The sequence below is a fragment of the Ovis aries genome, chromosome 14, assembly GCF_016772045.2.
Source record: "Ovis aries strain OAR_USU_Benz2616 breed Rambouillet chromosome 14, ARS-UI_Ramb_v3.0, whole genome shotgun sequence".
NCBI classification, from domain to species: Eukaryota; Metazoa; Chordata; class Mammalia; order Artiodactyla; family Bovidae; genus Ovis; species Ovis aries.
The window spans coordinates 54,180,421-54,193,338 of NC_056067.1; the positions used below are offsets into that span (position 1 = coordinate 54,180,421).

General features: G+C 51.2%; 1 protein-coding gene across 1 annotated transcript in view; it reads right to left on the reverse strand.

Annotated features, from left to right (window-relative positions):
- Positions 1–12,918, reverse strand: part of SLC8A2 (solute carrier family 8 member A2) — a 33,919-nt gene that overhangs the window by 8,861 nt on the left and 12,140 nt on the right. The window contains exons 4-7 of the mRNA XM_027978539.2: positions 7,945–8,367; positions 1,785–1,888; positions 1,621–1,638; positions 80–204 (exon numbers count right to left, since the gene is read on the reverse strand). Coding sequence (XP_027834340.1) covers positions 80–204; positions 1,621–1,638; positions 1,785–1,888; positions 7,945–8,367 — 670 coding nt within the window. The remainder of the gene's footprint in view (positions 1–79; positions 205–1,620; positions 1,639–1,784; positions 1,889–7,944; positions 8,368–12,918) is intronic.

The window sequence follows — 12,918 nt, forward strand, 5'->3', positions numbered from 1 at the left end:
ATAGTTGATGCCCTCTTGGACTATCCCCAAATAAATGATCCAGGCAAGACTCCAGAAAAGTGGGCCCCCGGAAAATCACCTTAAAATCATATGACTCCTCAATGATGACTTCCAGTCGACAGTTTTCCCCGAGAACCGGCTTGCCCATTTCTGCTATCCTCCGAGCCTCTTCCTCCTCAGCCGTCAGTTTCCTGTCCCCGTCCCCTGCAGCGTGAGGGGCGGGAATTAGACTCCAGGGCACCTGCGATGCCTTCACTACCTCTTCCCGTCCATAAAGAAAACACCGCTCTTCTCTGGGATGCCTCTTTGGTAAGGCTTCCTCAGCCTGTCCCTACCTCCCATCTGACCACCACTTTCCCCAACCAGAGGCCCAGCTCCCACACGCTGGTCCATGAAGTTCGGTTGGTGGACTCTGAGGTTCATATAGTAGAGGGCCTGTGTGACCATGGGCAGTGCCTTAGTCTCACTGTGCCTCAGTGTTCATATCTAAAAAATGGGTACAATAACTACCGATCTCATAAGGTGGTTATGAGAGTTAAAGAAGTTAATTCATGTGAAGGGCTTAGAACAATGCCTGGCACACAATAATTAAAAATGTTAGTTTATTATGATCACTGCCATCACCATTACCACCCTGTGGAAGAGGTTTTATATAATTATATATAATAGAAAATATATTATCTATCTATATAAATTTATATTGATATATAAAATAGATTTATATTGATTATATAGATTAAATAGCACACACACATATATATATATATATACATATATTATACTGACCCTTTGCTCCAAGCCCAGCACTGACCCAATCCTAGGTCTCAAAAGAAAGCCACCCACCAACCAAGAACATTCTCAAAACTATGCTTGAGTGAGAAGTGACTTTGATTGTGTTAAGCTATTGGGATTTGTGGGCTTACTTCTTACAGCAGCTTGTATTACTTACCCTAACTAATACAATCTTCAGCCTATCCCTAATCTTAACCCCCAACCTCAATTCTGATCTCAACTCCAAAACTACTCGGTCACTATCTCCAAGCCCCTGACCCTAGTCCCAACTCTCACCCCAAATTTCTGACCTTGGCCTCAGATCTACCCTCAAATCCTTCAAACTCACCTCAAATTCCATACTTAGCTTTGACCTCAGTCTGGCCCCAGTTCTAATCAGATCCCATCACAAACTCAGAAGCCAATATCCGTTTTAATTTTAGCTTTGCTGCTGCTGCTAAGTCGCTTCAGTCTTGTCCGACTTTGTGCGACCCCATAGACGGCAGCCCACCAGGCTCCCTCGTCCCTGGGATTTGACCCGGTCCTAATACTGATCCAAGACCCCAACCCCAACCCGGTTCTATTCGACCCCAAACCTGATTCCCTCTGATGCCACCACAAACCCACATCAGATTCTATGATGGACTTTCTTCCCCATCTTAACTACAAACAAAACATGATCTTGGCCTTTAAGCCTCTGTCACCCCAATTTCACACTGGTCCCACCAAATTGATTGCACCTGCAATCTGCCTCAAACCTGATCTGGAGGGGAGCTTGAGGCCTGACCCACCCCCAAGACCCTCCCTCCAGTGACCCCCCTCCCAAAGCCCAGAAGTAACTCCACTCACCTTGGTTGAGTAGCAGAGCTGGGGAGAGACAGAGACAGGGAGAAAGTGAGATCTTCTCTGGGAAGCTCAGATCCATGAACTTGAAGGGGCCACAACTGAATCTCCAAAGGTTCCCCCAACCCTGGACCCCTTACCTCTCCCACAGCCCACCCCTCACCCCTCACCTGAAATCCCTCGTTTAAGCCACTGTGGCTGGCCCAGCTCGATGAAGAAATTATCCTTTTTCTCATATTCCTCGTCATCAACTATCTTCACCTGAAGAGTTTTCCTGAAGGAAGAGGCAGAATCCCCAGCATAAGGCCCCCTCCCCATGACTCACCAATAACTCTCCCATTAGCCAATTGGTTTCTCGGGCACTCGCTCCATCTCAGGCTCTGTAATCTCATTTCATCCTCACAGCCACCCTGGGGGGAAGGTTCTCTGCTTATCCCTATTTGACAGAGACAAGCTCAGAAACATCTGAAGAAGCTGCTATTATTGTCCAGTTGCTCAGTTGAGTCCTACTCTGCGACCCACGGACTGCAGCATGCCAGCTTCCCTGTCCTTCACCATCTCCCAGAGTTTGCTCAAACTCATGTCCATCGAGTCAATGTCGCCCCCTTCTCTTGTCCTCAATCTTTCCAGCAAAAGGGTCTTTTCCAAAGAGTCGTATCTTTGCCGAGTTTGTATTGGATATTGACCTGAGGACCTCCCTCGTGGTCCAGTGGTTGAGATTCTGCACTTCGAATGCAGGGGCAGGGGTTCAATCCCTAGTTGGGAACTAAGATCCCACACGTGGTGTGGTGTGGCCAAAACAAAAAGAACAAATTAAAAAACTCAAAATAAGTATCAACCTGAGGGATCCTGATAAAACCAAAGTTAGACTGGGTGCTTCCTCTGCTCAAAACATTCACACAGACTTCCCTGGTGGTCCAGTGGTTAAGAGTCTGCCTGCCAATGCAGGGAACATGGGCTCGGCCCCTGACCTGGGAGGATTCCACATGCCACGGGGAACTGAGCCTTTGTGCAACAACGATGACCCAGCACCACCAAAAAAACAAACAAACAAAAAACCCCAACAACAAGAAAACCCCCCTAAAAGAAAACAACATTCACATGGTTCCCATCTCACAGAGAGTAAAAGCTGAAGTCTCGAGAATGGCTCACAAGGCCCCCTGAAATCTGGCCCTCATTCCCTTCCTGGCCTCTCATCCCTCTCCCCTCACACACTCATCCCAGCAACATTGGCCTCCTCAGTGTTCTGAGAACGTAATAACAAGCCTGCTCATGCCTCAGGGTCTTTGCACTGGCTGTTCCTTCCACTGAGAACACGGTTCCCCCATGTTCATTCCCCCAATTCCTCCAGTTCCCTGTTCAAACTTTACCTTCTTTCTCAATGAGACCCACTCCCTCCACCTTCTTTAATACTGAAATTCACGCCTGGACCTACCCCAGCACCCCTGGCCCCGTTCCCATGCTCCATGTCTTTGTTGTTTCAAATCATCCTCTACCGCACCACCAGATGGGTTTATCTTGTTTGATGTTTGCCATTTGCCTCTTCAGATTAAGACGCACGTTCCTCCAAGGCAGCAATCTTTGTTCATTTATGTTCTTTGCTGTATCCCCAATGCCCAGAATAGTGCCTGGCATATAGTGTGACCTCCATAGACAGCTGTTAACTCAAATTCTTCAGCCTGGAAGACCCTCAACTTCCTGCCCCTTGTCTTCATTTGCAGGGGTAACTGAGCACTAACTGATTTTCCCAGCATCCTGGCTGCCATAGCAACCAGGGAATGGGAGGGGAGAAACAGCTAGAAGTTATCCATCCCCTTCAGGTACACCAAGCCCCCCCCCAAGTATGAAGACCCACAACCCCACAATAACCCACAGCTCTGCCACTAGCAGCTATCTCAGCTGTAGGAACCACAAGGCTTGGCCCCAGAACCCAGAAACACAAACACCCAGCCCACACAGTCACCTAGCAGAGGAAGCACAGCCAATCACACCGCCCACACCCACACACCATCATACCCTGCAGCCATTCCCCATGCGGCGGCAAAATCGCACGGAACCAGATGCCAATTAGCACAACACCCCCACCACAGCCTGGGCAACAATGCCAACCTGTAGGACCCCTGCTGTGATTCCATGTAGAGTCTCCTTCCTTATACCTCACTCTTTATGCCTCCTGGCGTCTCTGTTTATTCAGTCTCTCCCCAGTTCTCTGCCTTTCTCTCCGTGTTCCCCCCTCCCCATCTCCATCTCTCAGTGTCGGAGAGACTGAATGGAACAGCCAAACTCGACACAATCTAAGCAAAAGGGTCTCAACCATGCAGACATATCTAAACACATGAACGCCCAGGACACAGTGACACCCAAAGATGGACACACAAGACAGTCACGAGGGGGCATACGCGCACCTCCACCTTCACCCACTCTCGGTTTCAAGACATTTAAAAGTTTATGTTGGTTGAAAGAATGGCAGGCCCCCGCGCCCAACTTAGGAGTGGGTTGGGAGCTGTCCATGGTGCTGAAACACTGCAGCCAGGTGGAGTCGTCTCCTGACACATGCTCCTCACAGACTCTGACACACGTAGACAGCTGCTGACACACTGACACACTGACAAGGTGATACACACACCTCTGACATTCATTTGCTTGCAGACATGCCGTGGTCCCCTGACACCCAGTGACAACGCGCACCAGTTGGCACTCTGACAAGTGTGTCCTCACGGGACCCAAGAGGAGGAGAAACCCAACCGGCAGGAGACAGCAAGAGGAACTGGAGCTAGATGAGGGTAGGGCTTCCTGAAGTCAAAGGAAGCAGCTTTAGGAGTACGGAATTAACAGATACACACCATTATATAGAAAATAGATAAGCAACAAGGATTTACTGTATGGCACAGGGAACTATATTCAATATCTCGTAATAACCTATAATGGAAAAGAATGTGGAAAAGAATATATATATGCTGCTGCTGCTGCTAAGTCGCTTCAGTCATGTCCGACTCTGTGCAGCCCCATAGACGGCAGCCCACCAGGCTCCCCCGTCCCTGGGATTCTCCAGGCAAGAACACTGGAGTGGGTTGCCATTTCCTTCTCCAGTGTATGAAAGTGAAAAGTGAAAGTGAAGTTGCTCAGTCGTGTCTGACTCTTCACGACCCCATGGACTGCAGCCTAGCAGGCTCCTCCATCCATGGGATTTTCCAGGCAAGAGTACTGGAGTGGGTTGCCATTGCCTCCTCCGATACATACATTTATATATATATATATATATATATATATATGGCTGAACCACTTAGCTGTACATCTGAAATGATCACAATATTGTAAATCAACTATAGTTCAGTTAAAACTGATCATTTTTTAAAAAGGAAACAGCCTTCCTCCCCAGCCTGACATTCTGCCATCCTCACGCCCTCCTTGTTTACTGGAAACTCCACTTTCCCATCCCTCACAGGCTCTGATTTCACACCCAGTCTCTTTCTCATCCTATCTCCCATTCTCTCGTGCTGACCTGAACTCCTCTCTCTGTAGCATCAGCAGGAGTCTTCCTCCCCTGAGTCTGCCTGGATTTCTCTCAGAGAGAAGAATGTCTCTCTTTACCTCCCCGCACTTCTATTCCTTTCAGTCTTCTTCCATCGCAGTCTCCAATCCCTATTTCCCTCTTTGTTCTGGCCTCACCAGGTGACAGGAGGGATCTTAGTTCCCCCACCAGCGATTGAACCTGTGGCCCCTGCATTGGGAGGGCAGAGTCTTAGCCACTGGACCACCGGGGAAATCCCTCTTTCCCCCTCTCAGCTTACATCTCTCGTGGCACCTGTCTCTAGGTCTGCATCTTTCTGTCTCGCTCCTGCCCTCTCTCTTTCTCACTCTCCACGACGCTGGCTCTCTTTCACTGGGTCTCTCCCGTCTCCCTGTCTTTCACCCATCTGGTTGCCTCTCTCTCTCTCTTGCATCTCTCCCTTCTACCCCATATCTCTGGGCGTCTCTCTTCCATCTCCGTGTTGATCCTGCCTGGGGTCAGCCCTCCAGCCTGGCTGTTTCTCGAAGCCTCTCTAATTAGCGCCTGCCCATCAGAGAAAGGATGTGTTTCCCTGAACGCTAATTAGCCTCCTGCTCTCTGTCTCCTGAAACCACAGCTGGAAGCCTGGGCGGTGGCGGAGGGCAGAGGGTGTCCCAGCCTGGGGAAGCCGTGGGGGCGGGGGTAGGAGAAGCCCTGTGGAAGCCCGCGGCCGCAGGCGAAAAGTTGATTAGACTACCAGTAGCACTGGGACGAGCAGAAAGACAACTCCCTCCACGCCCTCTGCCTCTTGGGTGTGAGCGATGGGGCCTGGAATGGTGCTCTGGGTCCTCAACCCAAGTCAGAACAGAGAGAGATGGAAAGGTGTGGAGAGGCTGTGAGTGAAATATAACCCGCGTCAGAGAGCTGCATCCTGCAGACAGAAATCCAGAGATGGACGCAAACTCTCCCGAGAGCGAGAGACGCAGAGACGCACAGCGAGAAGAGGCAGGGTGAGCACTGAGCAGCTGCGCTGGGAGGCCGAGCCACAGAGGCTGGGATGGGGAGAGGGAGGGGGCGCGGTGGGGACTCTGCTCGGTGGGGTGAGCGTGGGCGGCGGGAGGAGGGAGACAGACGGGCGCGCGGGGGCGGCAGGGAGCGGGCGGGAGCCGGGATGTGAGGCTGCCGGCACACGCACCGGGGGACTCGGGCATCTGCGCAAGGGGGTGGCCGGGTGTCTGGGCTTGAGAACAGTCCTGACTCTGTGTCAGTGACTTTGCGTGTCTGCATGTGCCCGGTGCGCCTGTTGGTTCTGTTTGTCTACATACGCACTTAGCCAACTCCTCTCCGGAGACTCGGTCTCCCACATCCCAGCCCTCCTTTCCCGTGTCTCTTCCTAGCCCCCCCCCCATATTCCTACTCTGGCTTTCCCCAAAGCCTCGCCCACATTCCCCCTACCCAAGAGCTCCACTCCTTCCCCCTGCCCACCTCCTTTTAGCGCACGCCCTCTTCCGCCGTCCTCAGCCTTTGCCTTGCGTCCTAGCCATGAAATTAAAAGACGATTGCTACTCAGAAGAAAAGCTATGACAAAGCTAGACAGCATGTTAAAAATCAGAGACATTACTTTGGCTGACATATAGTCAAAGCTATGGTTTTTCCAATAGTCATGTACAGGATGTGAGATTTGGACCATAAAGAAGGCTGAGCGCTGAAGAACTGATGCTTTTGAACTGTGGTGTTGCAGAAGACTCTTGAGAATCTCCTGCACTGCAAAGAGATCCAACCAGTCAATCCTAAAGGAAATCAGTCCTGAATATTCATTGGAAGGACTGATGCTGAAGCTGAAACTCCAATACTCTGGCCACCTGATGCGAAGAGTCAACTTATTGGAAAAGATCCTGATGCTGGGAAAGATTGAGGGCAGGAGGAGAAGAGGGTGACAGAGGATGAGATGGCTGGATGGCATCATTGACTCAATGGACACGACCTCGAGCAAACTCCGGGAGACAGTGAAGGACAGGAAGCCTGGCAAGCTGCAGTCCATGGGGTCGCAGAGTCGGACACGACTGAGCGACTGAACAACGACTGAACAACCACCACTCAAACCCCACCTAGATCCTTGGGCCCTGCCCCTTCTCTGTTCCACGGAATCGAAAGGGACCTCAGGGCACACTCCTCCATTCACCGGTTAAGCTCGCCAAGTCCCTCTGCCCAGGCCCCACCCTAATTCCTCTCCTCTCTCCTCATTTGGCCATTCTTCCCGGTGTCCCACTCCCTTCTCCCCAAACCAGCACAGTTCGAGCAGGACCCGCCAACATCTTGACCCCACTCCTCACTCCAGTCACCTCCCTTCTCTCCTTCGTCCCACCCCTTTTCTGGGCTCTACCGCCTCCCCAGGCCTCCCCATTTCCAGGGCTCCATCAAATCTCCACCCCGTTCCAAGACTGAGTGTGTGTTAGTCGCTCAGTCGTGTCCGACTCTTTGCGACCCCATGAACTCTAGCCCTCCAGGCTCCTCTCGCCATGGGATTCTCCAGGCAAGAATACTGGAGTGGGTTGCCATTCCCTTCTCCAGGGCATCTTCCCAACTCAGAGATCGAACCCCGGTATCCCGCATTGCGGGCAGATTCTTTACCATCTGAGCCACCAGGGAAGCCCTTTCCAAAACTACGCCTCTCCGAGATCCTCCCACTCGGAGGCCTCGCCCGCGTTCGGGCCACGCCAACTCTCGACCGCGCCCACTTCCAGGCCCCGCCCTCGTGCGGACCGCGTCCCGGCCTGGCCCCGCCCCGCTCGCGGGCGCCTTGTCTCCCCCGCGAGGGGCCGGCGGGCTCGCGCGCTCACATGGTCTCGTCGTCGCCGAACTCGAGCTCGCCGCACGCGTCCTCGTAGTGCACGCCGCCGCCGCGCGCCGTGCCGTCCACCGTGCGGTAGGGGAGGCGCACCGTGCCGCGCGCGCCCGAGCTGCGCACGACGCGCACGTCCACGGTGCCCATGCACTCGCTCACGTGCAGCAGGCGGTCCTGGAAGGAGAAGATGCCCGCGTGGTCGTCGTCCAGGATGGTGACGGTGGCCAGCAGCGGCGACACCAGCCGCCCCTTGGGCCGCCCGCCGCCGTCGGGCTCGAACATGCCCTGCGCGTCGCCCACGCGCAGGTTCAGCAGCCGCACGAAGAAGTGCTCGTCCTCCTCGAAGATGTCGTCGTCGATGATGCCGATCCGCAGCTCCTTCTGCGTCTCGCCCGGCTTGAACACCAGCGTGCCCTCGCTGCGGTGGAGGAGCGGGGAGAGAAAGGGGTGAAGTCGCTCTCAGGGCTGTGGGCCGGGGAGGTGGTGGGGGGAGGGTTCAGGGTGGGCTTCCTGGAGGAGGGGGCCGCATCACGCGAAGAACTTACAAGTATGATGGTGGACAGACGTGAAACAAACAATACCGAGGGTGAATGAAGGCGGGCTTTTCCCGAGCAGGAGATGCAGAGGGAGAACAAGAACCATGGAGGGGTTCCCTCCCACCATGGAACTCATCAGGAGTAGTGGCAGGGGAGGGGCATTAAACAGGTGATGAAGGTGAGATCAAGGCAGGCGTCATGGGAGAAGATTTAGTGGGGAGGAGACCTCCCGGCAGAGGGAACAGTACATGCAAAATCTTAGGGTGGAGAGGGAGGTTGGAGTGTTTCACAGCCATGCTTCTTGACTCTCAGTGTCCACAGGAATTCTCTGGGACATCTTGTGAAAATGCAGACTGTGGTTCAGTAGCTCCGGGGTTTCAAGGCTGTGTATTTCTACTTAGCGCCCAAAGGACCCTAATGATTCTGCAACATGGACCATACTTGGAGTAACAGGGACATACGGCCCACAACTGACATTGTCATACTTCCCATAAAAACCATTCTGTGCTCCCAGATATCCCCAGGAGAAAATCCACGGTCTTTAACTTGACATCATTCAGTCATTCGACACATGCTTTCAGCGTGGGAACATGGGAACAGTGGTGCTGGGAACACTGGAAGAGCCCCATGGCACAGCCACATCACAGTGGCACTTATACATCTCAGGGCTTAATTACAGTCCATTCACTCAAGAGACAGGTAGTGAGCATCTGCTGTGTGCCAGGCACTGTTTGTAGTGTTGGGGAAACAGCAGCAAAACCAGATCAGGGAAGAATCTCTGCCCTGGTGGAGCTTCTCTTCCAGGGCGGGAGACAAGTAATAAAACATATGAAGTCAGGTGGTGATGATGCTATGTGGAGAAAATAAAGGAACAAGGGTAGAGAGTGCAGAGAAGGAGCTGTGTGAAAGTGGTCAGGGAAAGCTTGTCTGGGGGCGGGGGTGCCATCTGAGCAGAGGCCTGAGGGAGGGAGCCACGTGGAGGAGATCTGGGGAAGACTGTTCCTGTAAAGGGAACAGCCAGTGCAAATGTCCTGAGGCAGCAGTGGGCAGGAGTGCTTGAGGAAGATCAGGAATGCCAGTGTGGCCGCATCCAAGGGAGCAGAGAGGGAGAGGGTGGGAGATGGGATGACTGAGGGACCAGGGGGAGATGTCATGGGGTCTTGGTGAGCCACGGTGAAGACTTTGGCTATTACTCCAGTGAGAGGAGAGCCATGGAGGCCTCCGAGGAGAGGAAGGACATCAACTGGCTTAGGTTTAAAAGAGTGTTGGCTTTGTAAGCTGCTAAAGCACAAGCGAGATGCTGTATAATGGGCTGGAGGAGGGAATGAGGCCAAGAGATTCATCAGGGTGAAACTTGGGCGGGACAGTAATGACTCTGGGGTGTTAACGAATGTCAAAAATCTGTCATTTACCCCTCCCTTCCTCTGTGGGGGAGGTAGAGAGACCCCAGGGTTCTGGCAGGGGTAGAACTGTATGGCAAGACCTGGATGGAGGCAATAAGAGCTTCCTGTGGCTGCAGCCCTCAGCTCAGAGGGCGCTGTCCATGGTAGCTAAGGCAGGCCAACCTGCTCCGAGCTGCCTGAGCCAGCTGTGTGGTCTTGGGCAGTTAGGACTTAGCAGCCCTCTGAGCCTCGGTTTCCTCATCTGTAAAATGGAGTTAGTAACCCTGTCTTCCTCGTGGTAGTGTTATAAGGACTGAGTTAGTACAGGGGAACTGGACATTGTCCGTAAAGGGGCACACGGGCATCATGTGCCTTCTGGCATGATGCCCTGAGGACATTTGGATTCCTGCCAACGTGCATCACCTGAATCTAATCATGAGGAAATATCAGACAAAGCCACACTGAAGACTGTTCGAGTAAGTGGCCTATCATTTGCCAAAGTATCAGAGTGGGACTTCCCTGGCGGTCCAATAGTTAAGACTCGATGCTTCCAGTGCAGGGGGTGTGGGTTCGATCCCTGGCTGGGGAACTAAGATCCCACATGCCATGTGGCACAGCCTAAAGAAAAATTCAGACCAAAGTGTTGGCGTCACCAAAGTCACGGAAAGACCGAGGGAGTGATCCAGATTGAAGAAGGCGAGAGAGACATGACGACCAAATATGCCAAGTGGTTTCTGGATCAGATGGGAAGAGAGGGAGGGAGTGAAAACACAGCTATAAAGGGTTAGACAAGGGCAACTGGGGACATGCAAGCGTGGACTGTAGACTGGGTCATAATACGGACTCAATCTTAAATGTCCTGTGTGTGATCACTGTGTTGGGATGATGTGGGAGTATGTCATTATTCTTAGGAGATGCATGCTTCTGTTGATGGGTGAATGGTCATGCTGTCTGCACCTCACCCTAATAAAGTGCCACCATTATTATTTTTTTTTTCAAAAACAAATTTATGGTTACCAAAGGAGAAAGGTGGGGGGGTGGGTGGAGGGATAAATTAGGAATTTGGGATCAATGTAGACACACTACTATATATGAAAGAGATAATCAACAAGGACCTACTGTATAGCCCAGGGAACTCAATATTCTGTAATCACTTACATGGGAAAAGAATCTGAAAGAGAATGGATATATGCATATGTATAACTGAATCACTTTGCTGTACAGCCACAACTAACACAACACTGTAAATCAACTATACTCAAAAAAATTTAAAAAGTAAAGTAGCACCTCAAAAAATCTATTATTATATATTGAAAAGCGTGAATGCCCACAGGACAAAATAGGCACAATTGGTGAATATCTGTGTGGAGGTTATATAAGGGTTCACCAGGCTATATATTTGCAGCCCTTCTGCAGGTGTGAAATTTTTCAAAATAAAAAGCTGGGGAGAAAAAGAACATGGGGATTTTAGAAACCAGGTATCAGAATCATAGAAGGCTAGGTTCCCAGGACTCATTTTGTGGATGCACAAAATCTGAGAAGATGAAAAATCTTAGAACCATCAGATCAGAGATGGTCTGGGGTACAGATTAGAATACTAAAACCTTGGAATCCTGGAATCTTAAAACCTTTGACCCTTAGTGTGTTAGGATTATAGAGGCTTAAATCTCAGAATCTTGGAAGAGCTGTGCCATTTGGGGGTCATAGAGGTCATTATTAATTTGGAGAAACTAAAACCCCACAGAACCACCCGAGCCTAGTGATGCCTGCGGGCAAGTTAGAAAAAGGTATCCCTTCTTCAAGACACTCTTTCCATGAATCTGGAACTGTCGCCATAGACACAGAACTCTACAGTGTCCACTATGTGAATAGCACTTCCTTAGACATGTTGCTCTTTTGCAGTGCACAACCTCAACAACTGTACGTGACAGCCTTACCTGCCCAGACTGAGGCAGGAACTTACCCCAGGAACAGGGGGCAGGGCTAAGCTGGGGCTGGAACTTACATGTCCTCCCTCCCAGCCCTAGACCTAACCTGCCTTGATAAGTGATGCCAGGCCTGTGACTATCAGCTGGGTTGGGAGAGCAGAGACATAGGGAAAGGTGTCAACTCTTGCTAGCTCTGGCTCCACCACTGAGCAGCATTTACTCCTTCACTTCAAACATCTCCTTCCCGAGGTCATTTGCAGGTGAGAAGGCAGCCTCTGATCCCAGCAAGTGATACCTGTACTCACTTCCTTTTGCAAAGGCTTGGGGTTTTGATGAGGGCAGTGCGGACCAGAGGTGTGGGTTGGAGTGGAAGGATGAAGAGGCGGGCTGACTGCAGGCCCTCACATGGTGAATGCCTTCTCTTCAGTCGAAGGAGGCTAGAGATGTGGGATGAGGGGAAAGGATGGAGGGAGGAGGTCATGGGTGGCCAAAGGGGTCCCATGCTGCAGGATGACAGAACAAAGATGTGAACAGTTCGGTTTCAACTTAGTAAGTGAAACTTATGAGAAGATCAGCCATCAGCGCTCTCTCCTGTATCCTGCTGTATTTTTCTTTACTCTTCACACCACTGATATTTTAATACACTGAAGGTGCACTTTCTAATGACCTGTCTTTCCTAAGAGAGTGTCAGCTGTGTTAGAACAGGCAGGGATTTCTACGTCTTTCATTTATTGCTGGTCTCCATTGCCCAGGTTCGTTGCTGGCACAGAAAAGACACATGGTACATGTTGTTATTATAGGAAACCACAAGAGCTGGGCTGGATGAAGCACAAGCTGGAATCAAGATTGCTGGGAGAAATATCAATAACCTCAGATATGCAGATGACACCACCCTTATGGCAGAAAGTGAAGAAGAACTAAAGAGCCTATTGATGAAAGTGGAAGAGGAGAGTGAAAAGTTGTCTTAAAACTCAACATTCAGAAAACTAAGATCATGGCATCTGGTCCCATCACTTTATGGCAAACAGATGGGGAAACAATGGAAACAGTGAGAAACTTTATTTTGGGGGGCTCCAAAATCACTGCAGATGGTGACTACAGCCATGAAATTAAAAGACGCTTG